Below are 15,347 nucleotides of genomic sequence, written 5' to 3' on the forward strand. Positions count from 1 at the left end.
TCCGCACTGCCATCCTCTCCCACCTAGCATAAAAAAATGTGTGACAAAGGTTCCTTCTGAATCTACAGGTCCTTATGATTTAGCCTTTTCTTTCCAATGGACACTTTTCTTCTTTTTCCATTTATGATATCTGCTAATTTACTAGCACTTTTTTCACTGGTGGTCGAAGAGACACAAAACAGACCTTCAAATAGCCCATTAAAGAACAAGCTACAATCAGACTACTGCTACCCACACCAGTGCAGTGATCTCTGATTTCCTTGTTAAAAGACAGTGGCATAATTGAAGCAGTGTCTTCACTTCAAACTGATTATCAGGCGACCCTTATTCCTATCTTCACTCAGCAATTTGAATTTTAATGAAAGAAAATGGAATAATTAGCATTTAAAAGTGTGTTTGATACACTGAGAGGAAAAAAGAGAAAAGACTTTTGTGTATAATTTATACACAAAAGAAAGCATTTGGGAGGGAGCAGAAAGAAGGAAGTGGAGTCTTTAGAACACAGCAAAGTGTTGCTTGCATTTCTGCATAAACTGTTAAGTGAGTACTGAACTGTTCACAAGAGTTCTCCCCTTTGTCATTGTTTCTGTTTATTAGCTGTTACATTTAGAGCTGGAGTGAATGTTTAAATCTACAGATCCAGCAGATTCTAGGGAAGAGCACTGTCACTACCTCTAGCTGGGGCTTTTTAACTGGGCCACTGTTTTTTGTTTTTTGTTTTCCTAAGTTCATCTACTATTTCTCCTACAAATAGGCACTAGCCTGCAAGAATCACTCACCACAAAAAAAGGAAGAGTAATTAGGGTAGATAGAAAACTACAGATTTTACTAGAAAGGATATTAAGACAATCTACGTCATTTGTGGAAAGATAAAAAGAAATCAGGTCATTTTAACATTGGAGCAATCTATCTTTTTCCTGTCTAGTTTAGCAACAGAAACTGATGGCACAGTAAAGAAAAAGGAGAAAGAGAGCTATCCAGTCTCCTCAGGGGAGTTTTCAGGAGCCAACTTAATTAGTAAACTGTGGTTCAAAGCTTCTGAGAAGCTAACAAATGCCTCAGGAGACGAAGGACTAGAGCTTAATTCACTGTAGTCATCTATTACTTCTTGCCCCTTTGATGGAACAAAATTTTAAAAAAGAAAAGCAAGAAAGCTCAGGACAAACACTAAGATCAGAGCTGAAATGGAAAGGCCACGTACCCCAATGATGGCGTTCAGTTCTGCCATGGTCACCTGCTTGGCCCGTTCCACAGCCTGCACCACTTGTTGCTGGTGCTATAAATGAAGATCAGAAACAGAATACAATTATTTGTTTTCTACTCAGTCAGAACAGCTTTTTCTAATATGTTCTCTAACTTTACATGCAAAATAGCATTTGGGGGTCTCCAGATTTCCAAAGAAAATTCCCAGGTGGCAGATGACTACATGAGCTTTCCAGGGTCATCAGGTCCATAATGCTTAGGAATAACCAGGCATCCGCTATCTACATTGTCTCTGTGCTCATGGAGGACGCTCCCTACTCTCTGTACACGGTTCACTCTTGGGCCAGGAGTACTCTAACGAAACATCTTCTGCCACTACTGAAAATAAAGCTCCAGTTGCCCCACCTGTTTTTTGTTTTGTTTTGTTTTTGGTGCTACTCCCCTTTCTCTATTCCATCTACAAAAAAAGGAACATTAAGGATTCCTTGTAAGTACTTATTAAATTCTTCTCTGATAAACACCGAAAAATTATTTCTAATTCTATGTTCTATCTCTCCTGGAGGTGTAAAAGGGTCTATGTTTGTATTTCTGTCATGAAGGGTTGCACACTTAAACAAAATATATGCAAATAAAATTTATGTACTTCATGTACTTCTTTTAAATACAATAAAAACTAAAATCTACATGCTTAAATTATTTTTCTTTAGAAAAATTAGAATCAATACTGGAAAAAATCAAGAGAATGAGCAATAACTGATATTAATAAATTTTGTAGTAGTGGTAAAATTTTTAAAAAACGTAGCACAGAAGTGTCTGCTTAGGGCACTCACATGTCTGTGTATATATACAAGTGGTTGTGTAGGACATTCAAAATGTAACCTTACCCCCAACTAAATAGACATGAAGAATCTAGTATCTACAGATTCAAATTTGGTCTCTGGAAATCTTTCATGTAGCTTTAGCAAATGAAAAACAAAAGGCTATGTTACACGTATTTCTCTGTGAAGTTGAAAGAGGCTTGTGTTAGTTGATCTCTGGTGAAATTTTTAGCATATGTTCTTCACTAATTTTAAGTGAATACATGCCTTTTAACTTTTCACTAGAAACTAAACATTAAACAATATACTTGTAAATTGTTTTTAGTTGAAGAAGTTTCAGTTTCAAAATATGGCCTAAGAAGCAAGCTCAGTCTATAAAGAGTTGTCCACTTACTTTTTCCCATTTACCAAAATGAATAATTCATTTTTTCTGAAGTAAAAACCTTATGTAAAATTTGAAGGAAGGGATGGTGAGATCGCTCAGGCTACTAGAAAGGGTGCTTGTCACAAAAATTTGAGATTTCAATTCTGATCCATCCCATAAAATGCTGGCAGTTGTGACAGCATGCACTTAACTCCAGCACTGCATAGGCAGAGAAAGGACCTCTGGAGTTGGACACCTGCAACTAGAGTTACAGGCAGCTGGGAAGCTTTCCCATGGATGCTGGACACGATTCTTAACCACTGAGCCATCTTGCCAGCTTCCTCTATCCATGATTATGTACAGAAATTGCTACAAACTTTCCACCTTTTACTTGTGACATTCAACAATAGCTGCTTAAAATTTCCAAGCAAGTGAAATAAAGAGTAACATTTACACTCATCCACAATGCATTCGCTCTATTCATGCGTTCATTCACCTACCAAAGTGTCCAAGCTCTTAGCATACCATGTGTCTAAACATGTCTACTGAATATTCAAAAAACAATTACATAAGACAGAGATATTAAACATATCTACATAAGGCCTCTCTAGCATAAGGACTGTGCATAAAATGTATCCCAACTACTAAGACAGGCAAAGCTACCTCAGGCAGCAAGGTGCTATGGCATTAAAATCAAGTGCATTTTTTAAGAAACTCAATTTACTGACCCGCCATCAAATCTGACAGCAACCTGTTAGGAAGCTAATATAAAAATGGAAGCCATGTCAGAGACAGCCCATGTTCCCCTTACTAGGGAACCCACTTGGACACTGAGCTGCCATGGGCTACATCTGTGCAGGGGTTCTAGGTTATCTCCATGCATGGTCCTTGCTTGGAGTATCAGTCTCAGAAAAGACCCCTGGGCCCAGATTTTTTAGTTCTTTTGCTCTCTTATGCAGCTCCTGTCCCCTCCAGGTCTTAGAGTAAGTTCCACAACAGCCAAGGCTACACAGAGAAACCTGCCTAAAAAAAAAAAAAAAAAAAAAAAAGCCAAAAGAATACACCGTGCGACACACCATGACACCCTGCAGCTTCCACAGTGAGATGTTTGTTGTTCTTGTTTCCTCTTTTTTCCCCTTTGGGGATAGGTTGCAAGGTTGGGAAGCAAATACAATGAGAGGGGAAAATGAGTGGGAATGGGGGTGCACGAGGTAAATTTAAAAAGAATCAATAATCAATAAAAAGTTTTTTTAAAGTTTAAAAAAAAAAAAAACAAATGTAAGCCGTGACTTGGCTTGTCTGCTTTGACAGCAAAGAACTACGAGCTTATAGTGTTTCTGGACTTTACCTGCAGACTGGAATTCAACTTCCCTATCTCTGCGCACAGCCCATGAAACATTCACTGTTTAAGGACCTTTTGAAGAGAAGCTTCCTCACGCGAACAATGCCACCCTCTCCTGTGAGCTCTAAAGTACTAGTTCCCATGGCTCATGCCACAACATGGTGAACACATCACCCTACAAACTGGACACACCTACCAGGCAGTGTGAACATTAAAACGCAGAATGTAAAATTTTTTCCTCATTCTTGGATTGTACCAAATAAGTTCCCTGACTCAGAAAATGCATAATGTGTGTCAGCATTTTCTTAGACTGCTGATGGCTTTCCCATTATACTGCCTTCCCCTTCCATTTACTCCCACTCCACTCTCATTTTATTTCCAGTTTCACTCTGGGCTTATCTTTTCTAATAACCACTTTAGTTAGCCCAGCCAGTGGGTAGAAGGGAACAGCTTTTTCTTGATTTTTACCAGTACTACCAAACAAAATGTCACTGAGAAAATACTAACAAGCCAAAAGGAATGTTTAGGATTTAAAAAGAAAAAAATGCCTAATTACTTATTCCTAGAATGTTGAAACTTATATTCTTTAAAAATAAACTATATTGTAGAAATAATTTTATAACTCCAGTTACTGAAAACCATTGAATTACACATAAGATAAAATGAACTTATGGTATACATAAAAATGCCATGGTTTAACGAATAAAGGTGATGCTGGGGGGCAAAAAAACAGGACACTAAATTACTTTTCTATTATTTTCAATGTTACAAATTTTTTAATATTGGGTTAAAAAAAGGACTGAATTTTTTTCCATGAAATTAAAATTATAAAAGCCCATGTAGGTGCAATATAACTTATTGAAGAAAACACTTTTATGAACAGGATGTGCATTAGGTTTTTAAAATATCTCTTTCAGAAGGAATAGTAATGCTCATAATAGTATCTTGAGGCAGCCAAGAGATGTGGTGCTAATGAGAAAAGTAATAATAAAAATTGTCACAACTTAAAAAATTTTTAAATTACTCCACATCTATAAGCAGAAAGAATACTGGCAGAAATGCAAAGACGGTTAGGATTCTTATGATCAACAGCCCTAGCTGTGGAGACACACACAAAAGTAAGACTTCCCACGCCCATTCCATACACAAACTAAAGACAAGGCACAAGTAAATTTAAGACAAAATATCAGAAGAAGCTTTAGGAGGGAATCAGGAATGCCTTTGTTTTCATTCATTTATTAAAATATGTGTAAAGTACCTAATATGGAGCAGGTACTGAAGTTAACATTATGTCAATATAGACCATACCTCCTGGTCTCGCGGTTTAAATTCTATGAAAGGATCTAGAGAGACAGCTCTGAAGTTAAGTGCACATTTTACTCTTGCAGAGGAGCTAGGTGTGATTCCCAACACACACGCTTCTCAATCACTTCAGGTCCAGGGGCTCCATTATTATTTTCTGGCCTCCCTGGCAATTCATGTGTGTGGTATACATATATGCATACATGCAGACAGAACTTTCATAGATGGAAAAATAAATAGAAAAATCTAAATTTTAAAAACTCTATGAAGAAAGATGGGGAATTAATACTCAAAAAGCTCTAATAACCACTGGGGAATAATTTCCGAGAGAAAATTAGAGGATGTTATGCAATCGTTGATCAAGGAAATATAAATACTAGGGAAAGAGACCCTAAGGAAGCGACCTAAGACTGGGAGGACTTCTATGGATGAAGAATGAGAGGGGGAAAAAAAAGAAAGAAAAGAAAAAGAAAACTGGCAAAAGGTGGTGCTTGGCAAAGGTCTGTGAAGTTGAAAGACTGCCTCTCTCAAGAAAGTGAGTTAGCTTCTTTAGGTGTTCAGATTTTAGTATAAGTGAGTATATACCCTGTATGTTTCTGCTTCTGGGATACCTCACTCACGATGATCTTTGCTAGATCCCACCATTTGCCTGCAAATTTCATGATTTCCTTGTTTTTAATTGCTGAGTAGTATTCCACTGTGAAATGTACCACAGTTTCTGTATCCATTCCTCCACTGAGGGACATCTGGGTTGTTTCCAGGTTCTGGCTATTACGAATAAAGCTGCTACAAACATGGTTGAGCAAATGTCCTAGTTGTGTACTTGAGCATATTTTGGATATATGCCCAGGAGCGGTATAGCTGGATCTTGAGGAAGCACTATTCCTAATTGTCTGAGAAAGCACCAGATTGATTTCCAAAGTGGTACATTCCCACCAGCAATGGAGGAGGGTTCCCCTTTCTCCACATCCTCTCCAATACCTAAAGAAGCTAAGCAAGAAGGAGGACCCTGGATAAGATGATCAATCCTCACTCAGAAAAGGCAAAGGAGACAGACATTGGAAGAGGAAGAAAACTGGAAACAGGACAGGAGCCTACCACAGAGGGTCTCTGAAAGACTCTACCCTGCATGGTATCAAAGCAGATGCTGTGAATCATAGCCAAACTTTGGGCAGAGTGCAAGGAATCTGATGAAAGAAGAGGAAGAAAGAAAGATCTGGAGGGTACAGGAGTTCCACAATGAGAGCAACAGAATCAAAAAATCTGGGCCTAGGGGTCTTTTCTGAGACTGATATTCCAACCAAGGACCATTCATGGAGATAAACTAGAACAACTGCACAGATGTAGCTCATGGCAGCTCAATTTCCAAATGGGTTCCCCAGTAAGGGGAACAGGGGCTGTCTCTGCTCTTTGATCACCTTCCCCTGAGGGGGGAGCCGCTTACCAGGCCATAGAGGAAGACAATGCAGACAGTCCTGATGAGACCTGATAGGCCGGGGTCAGATGGAAGAAGAGGAGGACCTCCCCTAATAAGTGGACTTGGGGAGGTGCATGGAGGAGATGAGGGAGGGACGGTGCGATTGGGAGGGAATGGGAATGAAGAGGGGGCTACAGCTGGGATACAAAGTGAATAAACTGTAATTAATATTAAAAAATTAAATAAAAAAAATGTGAATCCAAAAAAGGAAAGGAAAAAAAAGAGGAAGGAAGGAAGGAAGGAAGGAAGGGAGGGAGGGAGAGAGGAAGGCAGGGAGGTAAAGAGAAAGAGAGAGAGAAAGAAAGACAAGAAAGAAAGAAAGAAAGAAAGAAAGAAAGAAAGAAAGAAAGAAAGAAAGAGAAAGAAAGAAAGAAAGCCAGCCAGCTAGCTACGGGTTACTGGGGGAGAGTGAGTCGAGGAACCCCACTGAAGGATGAAGGATGGGCAGGGTAGGATATATAGGGCCTTTAGGGCAGGCAAAATCTCTTTAAAGTGGATGAGGCATTCACAACAACAAAGGCAGATGCATGGGAACAGAGGAGTATGGCAGAGGCATTTTCTAAGAACCACCTATTGGTAGAAATAAAAGCTGTAAAAATGGAACATGCCCAAAAGTGTAGGGCTTTGCATGACACGAAAAACAGCTGTGTTTTATTCTGGTAGAAAGTGAGCCGGTATTAAAATGTTTGTAGCAGCTGAATACTATCAGTTCTGGATTTTAGTAATATTGTTTTACTGAAATAAGGACAGGTTCAAGGAAGACAGCTAGGGAGCCGTGCAATATTCCAGGGGAAAGATATTTTTGTCAGAACTTAAGACCAAATGCCCTTCCTAATAAGAATCATTAACCACATGTAGATAAACACCACTCATTTGCTGTAATTCAGACCTAGAAAGAAGAGATTCTGCAACACAAATATCAGGTTTTCTTAAGCACCAAACAAGACTATGCACACCAATTTCTAAATATTGTCTGGTATGGTAGAACTGCGGTACCAACCACAGGAAAAACCATTAGTATATTCAATAGTTGTCGGTCCTGTGTAGCTTTCTAACCAGTTGTCAGTTATTCTCTGAACTCATCATACCAATAAGCTTTTTCTACTGGTAGATATGAGCCCTAATAACTTAAAATCTACTTCCCCAAAACTTCCCCCTGGCCCGAGTTTTTTCTCCATATTTGCCTCTGCTTCAAGCATCTGAAAACAATAGAAAAGTTTTCAACTTATTTCCCTTCAGCTTAAACATTCTTAGGTCATTCAATGGCTCTAAGGTCATTAATTCTTCAGGTCATACTCACTATTCATAGAACACAACATTACAGGTTCAACTGAGCAGATCAAGTTCAAGTGAAAATATCACTTCATACTTTCTAAGTCTCATTGAAATCCTACTTTGTCTACTAAAATATTCTTACTAAGTTTACAGGCATATTTGCAATTTAAATATAAGCAGATCCTCCAAATCAGCCTGTCCTAAATAGTATTCCAAAACTGTTTCACAAAAAAATTAAATATTATAAAACATAATCAGCACCCAACATTTGGTAAACTAAACTACTTAAAGACACAGTTCAGGTGGTGAATACATACACACAGCCTACCAAACCTATCAATTTTTACTTGAAACATAGAATCAAAGCCTATAGATCTAAACAGAATTCTCAAAAGAAGACATACAAAATGCCAATATTTGTAAGTGTTCAACATCCTTAGCCACCAAGGAAATGCAAATTAGAGCTACTTTGAGACTCCATTTCACTCTGGCAAAATGGCTGACAAAAATTCTGACAAGGATATGGTAAAAGAGAGCCTCATTCTATGTTAACAGAAGAGTAAACTAGTAGCCACTATGGAGAACAGGGTGAGCTTTCTCAAAAACTACAAACAGAACTGCCATTACACAACACACCCACACAGGACTCTATCTTATGACAGAGATACCATCATGTCCATGATCACTGCTGCTTTCGTCCATCACTAGATGAACAGATAATGAAACTACACTAAATATATACTAATGGAATTTTATTCAAATGTTGTAAAATGAAATGTCTAAGAACATGGATAGAACTAGAAAAAATACTGAGGTAACCCAGGCTCCTAAAAACATGTTATTTTTTTTCCTCTTACATACAGATCCCAGTCTCTTAGTTTTATATAGTGTACTTATGTGGAATGTATGTAGAGACCAAGAAACAAAAAGAGGACCATGAAAAAGTAAGGAAGGCTTTAATGTGTGTAGTGGAGTGGACAACAACACAGGTGATACGAAGTGGAAGGGAGAATACTAGAAAGGGAAGGCTTTAAGAAGGACTGGGGTCAGAAAGATGGGAGAAGGGAATTCAACCAAAACTCAGTATGTATAAAAATACCATAAAGAAACCTGCTACTCTGTAGAATAACTAAAAGGTGAAATAATATAAAAATACGTTCTTAGAGACACTTTGGAAAAGCTGTCCAAGTCTTTCCCTACTCATCATTTTGCCTTCCCTCCTCCCTTCTTCACAGGACATGGAATTCGTTTTATTGGTAAACCCAAGCTCTATGGTTCACTGCTTTCCAACAGAACCTTCTGTAATAGTCACACTATTTGTACTAATAATATGTCAGCCACCAACCACAAATGAATAAGCACCGAGTACTTGAAATGTGGCTAGTGTAACTGAGAAAGTCGTTCTTATTTTTTCTTAAGCTTTAATTATATTGACCTAACTACTCCTGTATTAGACAATGCAACCCTGCTTATACTCAGAGTACTTTGCAAGTTTATCTTCACTCAAAGATAGGTTTTTCAAATATACATTAATCTTGGAAACATGCATACAGGGCTACCAATGCTGCCTCTGGAGGGAAGCCCACTTTAAATAAACCCTACGAGAAAAATAGAAAATTACCTCCTGAGACTCATCTTTTATTTCCTAGGGTCAAACAGATCATAATGCTACCATTTTGTCACTCAATTGTCTTTAAAATACATAATCAGGTAAAGCAAGATAATTAGTCAACCAAAAAACACAGGAAAGATTCATGGTTTCTGAGAGCTCAGGGTTTTGAAGTGAACGAAAATATTTTAAATATTTACCTTGCACACACCTAAATGTAAAATTCAGAAATCTGACCAAATCTTCTGAAGAAACCCCAATGCATGTGTATTACACGCTTCAGGACATCCTCTGCATAGAATGTATTGGAACCCATTAGTTCCCAAGACTGACAAACTGACCCCAACTGGGAAGCAGACTTATGTGATACAGGCTGCTGACACACACAAATGTTCTCCTTACATGGTTTTAGGGGTGTCTCTGTGTGCCTGCCTCCAGAGGTTCTCTAGTGACTTCAGCCAAGCTCACCTACATCAAACCATGTTACCACAAGCCACTGACTTCTTAAAAAGTGAACAAGCAAAATGAGGAGTTGATGTGGAGCCATAACAAAGCAATAACACTGCAGCCAGTGCAGGTAACCACTGTATTTTGTTCCTTTCCTCCCTAAGGCATAGTAAGAAAGTGACTGAACACATTTTTTAATTTTCATTTCACAATTATTTTATACATGCAAAATGTGATTCAAAAAGATCCAGTACCCATGTGCTAAAATAAATGGCATGAACAATACTTCTTTATCACATACCTAGAAAGGTTGTTTTCCCATCACATCAGAAAGAACAAATGAATTCTAATGAATTCATATGACCACTATTTCTAACTATGTGTCATGGTCTACTTCTTAAAAGCAATGTAGAAAGTCCAAATAAATATACAAAATACTTAAGTACAGAGCAGTCCAACAGCCAAAAGTGGGGGAAAGAAAAGATTCAGACAGATAAGAATTCAAGGTTTCTAAATTCTGGTATTAGGGATCCTGTGAAGTTCTAAAATCTAATAAATAGTTATTCACTTTTAATACCAAGAGGTGGTACTATCTTTGATATCTATGACTTCAATAGTAGCTGTATATGTGCATTTTTAAATGTTTTTAATGCTTTAATGAAATATATTTAAAAAATTATTTTTCTGTAATTTTAAAACTACAGATAACTGTGTTCAAGGCCAGCCTTGTCTGCAAAGCGAGTCTAGGACAGCCAAGGTTACAAAGAAAGAAACCGTGTCTCGAAAAACCAAAGATAGATAGACAGACAGCTACAGATATAGATCAACTTCAAATATATTTGAGCTAAAACTTGATTTCTAAAGAAAAACCAACCAAATTTATTTATTCATTGTAATCTACTACATTTTTTGTCAAGTTAGGAGAAAAAAATAAACTATACACAAGCAAAACCAATCACACACAAAGCTAAATTAACGGCAGAAAATCTAGATGTATATAAATTTACCTCCTGTTTCTGTCAGACTTTACTTTCAGATGATCAAAACACCTCCAGTTGCTGTGTTGTAGCTTGTGCTCAAGTCTCCATGGAACACCCTTTTTTTTTTTTTTCCCAGATAGACTCATTTAATTCTTAAATAAAAACATTTAAAAATAAATTCTAATGCCACAGCTACCCTTTCTGGCAGCCAACAGTGTCACACAGAGAGGTGGTGTTAAAAGATCAGATTAAGAGCCTTCGGTCCTGGCACTAAGTGATGCCCGCTGCCATGCAAGAGGGGTTTTTCTGCCTCTGAAGAGACAGGAAATAGAATCCTTCTTTGTCTAACAGCCTGCTGCCTCTCCCTTCCCCCAAAATCCTCCTCCCCACCCCCGCCCTTCAGATTAAGGTCCATCTGGCCTCAGGGAAAAAGTGAGGTATCTGCTTACAGAATACCCCAAAGAGGAAACAAGACAGACCTCAAAAACAAATGAGATCCTGAACAATGAGAATAAACACCATTTGTGGCTTGATTTTAAGAGACATACTCCATTTTAGAAATTAGAAAGAGGAAAAGAAGAATAATACACAGAATTAGGGTTTAGGAAACTGTGATGTAGGGTCATTATGTGTACTTAAAATCTGCAATCAAGTAAACAATTAAAGGTTGAAAGAATGGTATCTACCCTCCTAGCCTAGAAGGGAAGAAAAGGAGTTACCAAAACCTCCCTCATGGCTTTCCTCTACAGGGTACAACATCCTCAACCAATTATTCTAGTCCAGTCTTGCTTAGTCCTGCTACCATTAACACATCCTGTTCCTACTAGGCCTGCTCACACAAACAATAGGAGTCAAGTGGGTAAATAATAGAGTAGTACCCCAAGACCACCTTCCAATTCTGAAAGAATCCACAGACTCTGCAGAAATGCTGAGGCCCAAACATAAACACCACACCTGGGGATAAATCCCTGCTACCTCTGTGTGTCACATTCTAGACTGGTTACAGCTTTGAGGGTCAAGTATTCTCACTCTTTATCTACAAGTAGAACTTCTTAAAGTAAGAGCCACTCACTAGTCTAGGCAAGAACAATAGTCAAGCTTTCCAAAGAAATGAAAATACAGGCTAGAGAGATGGCTGAATATTAAGAACACTTGTTTCTCTGGTGGAGGAACTGGGTCTTGTTTCCAGCACTCACCTGTTGGCTTATACCCATCTGTACCTCCATTTTAGGGATCTACTGCCCTCTTCTAATCTCTGCAGGCACCAAGCACATATGTAGCATACATACACACATGGAGGCACACACAAACATTAATAAAAATAAAGAAATCTTAAAATAAGAAATAAAGAAGGAAAGAAAGAAATGCAAATATGCTCCTTGACATTCTCAGTCAAAATGAACCTAATCCAGTCATAGGCACATATTAAACGGACATACTTTGAGGATAATGAGGTGTAATGGTCACAGCTAATGGGGTAAAACCCAGCATGTACATTAGAAAGTAGCAAGGTTTGTGAGTAAGAGTGTGCCCTTCTTCAACATAATACTTCAACATAATACACGTATCTAAACTTGGTTTGGACAAAATATGTCATACAGAAATCCACACATCAGTGATGCATGTACAAATTCAAAGTACAGGTTTGTGACCAATCCCAGCACATGCCATTGTTAGACAAGTATGTGAACAGCTGTTCTGAAAAGCAGTGACAGACAGAACACAGCAGGAGGAAGGAGAAAACCAAAGTACCAAGTACTTTGTGGCCACAAGACTTTAGAAATAGTTCTTTCTACTTACAGCTCTTCATACCAGAGCAAATTAAGGATTCAGTAATCCAAAAGCAAAACCATCCTTTTCCAGTAATCTCATTTAAACTTTCTACCTACCCAAAGTAAACAAATAAGCAAAGTAAGGAGAGATGAGGACACAAGGAATCCACCAAGCTCTAGAAAGGAAGACCCCTGTAACCTGCTTGAATTTTTAACAGTATGTACTTTTCCTGGTAGTGAGCAAAACAAAATTAGTGAGCCACCTGTTAGGCATTGGCCACATAAAAAGGCCCCTATCAGCAAGACCTAAAGTGACACAGAAATGAGAGCACTGGATTTACCTGGGATGTTTTCTCTAAATACATAGACAACATAAAAAATTAATCAGGTAACAAAAAGTAACTTTTACAAAGCAGCAGCCAAAAGTCCCATTAATTTATTCATTAGGTGAAGCCTTTTTATCTGACTCTTTCGCTCAGTCTAAATGCTCCATAACAAATGTACAGATCAAGTTCTCATCTTGCTTTTACAGTCTCTATGATTACATAGCACTATGTATAATGCTGAGCAACACTATTTGAATTAATGACAACAAAATCCTTTTTAAGAATTAAATTTTACTTAACAGAAAACATCCCATTAATAAACATACTTAAGTTACATTATACTGAATATTAATAAGTTCAGAAGTTGAAATGAGAGCATTGTATTTTAGAAATGTGAAATATGAACATCAAGAAAATGACAAGGCCAGAATCAGGTTTACGATCCCTATCTGCAAAAATCAATAAAATTGCAACAACTTCTAGCCATCAGATCTTACCTCTTGGGACAGGAAAGGAATGACCTGTGCACAGATAGCATTTAGGCGTTTAACAATTTCTGCCTGCAAAAAAAGACAGAGAGAGAGAGAGAGAGAGAGAGAAAAAAAACACAATATATGAAAAGTCAGGTGGTTATATATTCTCAAAGTATTTACCAGATGATATCAAAAGACATTTTGTACTCTGGCTGACAGTATCTAAGGAAGAGGAAAACTACCTTCTCAGCAAGTCCATTAAAAGGAGGCAGTGACAACAGAGTCATATTAGCAGCAGGATTTATTAAACAGCATTCATCTTAAAATTTAATCTCCAAGTACCAGAATAATAAGAAATAAATTTAATATCCATGACTAGAAACCAGTTTTCAAAAGCCTTCAACAGAAGGACCCTTGCCTAATCTAATGTTTTCATAAAACCCCAAGTCTTTATTTAATGGGATAGCACACAATTTTTTTATCCTAACTGTTCTATAACCACATGATTGTACTTCTATAGCTATGTAAAAATATCTCTGCTCCCTACCCTCTCTTGCTTGAACTTAACGACCTGAATGTCTCAACCTCCCGAGTGGTTGAATCTTAGCCCTGTGCTGCTGTAACTGGCAGCCTTTGCTTGTAAACACTGCTTTTTTCCCAATCTTTTGAAACCATAAAAAAAAAAAAAAGTGGGCTAGAGAGATGGCTCAGAAAGAGCTGTTCTTCCAGAAGTCCTGAGTTCAATTCCCAGCAACAAAATCGTGGCTCCCAACCATCTATGATGAGATCTGGTGCCCTCTTCTGGTGTGCAGGTGTACATGCAGACAAAACATATTACACATAATAAATAAACAAAAATCCTTAAAAAAAAAAAAGCAGCAATCAAGGAAACTGATGTAATTATTAATCACTGAGAAGTAAGATATTTTCAAACAATAAAAGTTTCTAAATCAGTAAGCCAAGATTTTCAGTGTGGAAATCAGAGCATGCTAAGTACTCTACACTCAGCAGAATACAATCAGGTATCAGCAGGTGTTAAAAAAGTTAGACTACAGAAGCTATTCTTTAATTTTTTGGAAATACAGAAACGAAAATGTATATACCTAGTACATATAATTCTCTTCTAAACTTGGAAATGAAGGTTTTAAAGCAATAAAGAAAAAATGTATTTATATGTTTTCTTTAAAAACCTGTTCAGAGCTTTACTGATGTTCACCTTAGTATGATCTTCAGATGGCACATTAAACACTGTGATAAGCCGACATAGTTTTTAATATATTCACATATGTGAATACAATTGCTCATATTTTAATAATGGGGTGGTAAAATGAGGAGGTTAAGAAATATTAAAAGGCAGAAAATGTAAAGCAATTACTATTCCCGGGACATTCTTAAAATAAATTTCACCAAGAATCAGTTCATTTTATGAAGCACAAACATTCTTTTTCTTGCCAAGTCATTACAGAACAGCAACACTCCTTGTACAACCCTTCTTTCTGCAGCAACCCTTTTAACTTTGTAGCTATGCAATTTCTTAAATGCCAGCACCTTAAAAACATCAACAGGCAACACAAAACAGAAATTCACCATGAAGCTCCCAATGTAAGCTTTCTATTCCAGCCTGCACTCTGACGAGACAAACAAAGCAAAGCAGCAGTAAGCAGCAGTGACCAAGACTCCACTGTGCTGACCTGATCTAATTTACTGCTCTGGCCCCGTGGAGCATTTAGCCATGCTTTAAGAATGCTTAAACCACCATGAAAGGCTGCAATGGGAACCACCAATCCCCTATCCACCTGGATGAACATTCCACAGTGGTGATGGAGTTAAATTCTAAGGTAAGTTAAGAAAACAGAGGCTGAATGCTCCCTGTCTCAAAGGCATTTGGTGGTTAGGTGGGAATAGGGATAAAAGATAATGAGACTTTGGGGCAGACCAAACTGATGATTCTTATGCTTA

At 37.7% G+C, this 15,347-nt stretch overlaps 1 protein-coding gene across 13 annotated transcripts in view; it reads right to left on the minus strand.

The window, feature by feature from the left end:
* The window catches only part of Tle4 (TLE family member 4, transcriptional corepressor), a 134,851-nt gene that overhangs the window by 90,464 nt on the left and 29,040 nt on the right, over positions 1–15,347 (minus strand). For 5 of the 13 annotated variants that reach the window (XM_060387099.1, XM_060387079.1, XM_060387087.1 and 2 more), the window contains exons 5-6: positions 13,413–13,475; positions 1,202–1,276 (exon numbers count right to left, since the gene is read on the minus strand). The exons of 1 other annotated variant lie outside the window; for it this stretch is intronic. In XM_060387099.1, coding sequence (XP_060243082.1) covers positions 1,202–1,276; positions 13,413–13,475 — 138 coding nt within the window. The remainder of the gene's footprint in view (positions 1–1,201; positions 1,277–13,412; positions 13,476–15,347) is intronic. 7 more of the 13 variants (XM_060387132.1, XM_060387131.1, XM_060387137.1 and 4 more) reach the window with 2 other exon arrangements.

This window comes from Meriones unguiculatus, chromosome 1, assembly GCF_030254825.1.
Source record: "Meriones unguiculatus strain TT.TT164.6M chromosome 1, Bangor_MerUng_6.1, whole genome shotgun sequence".
NCBI lineage: Eukaryota > Metazoa > Chordata > Mammalia > Rodentia > Muridae > Meriones > Meriones unguiculatus.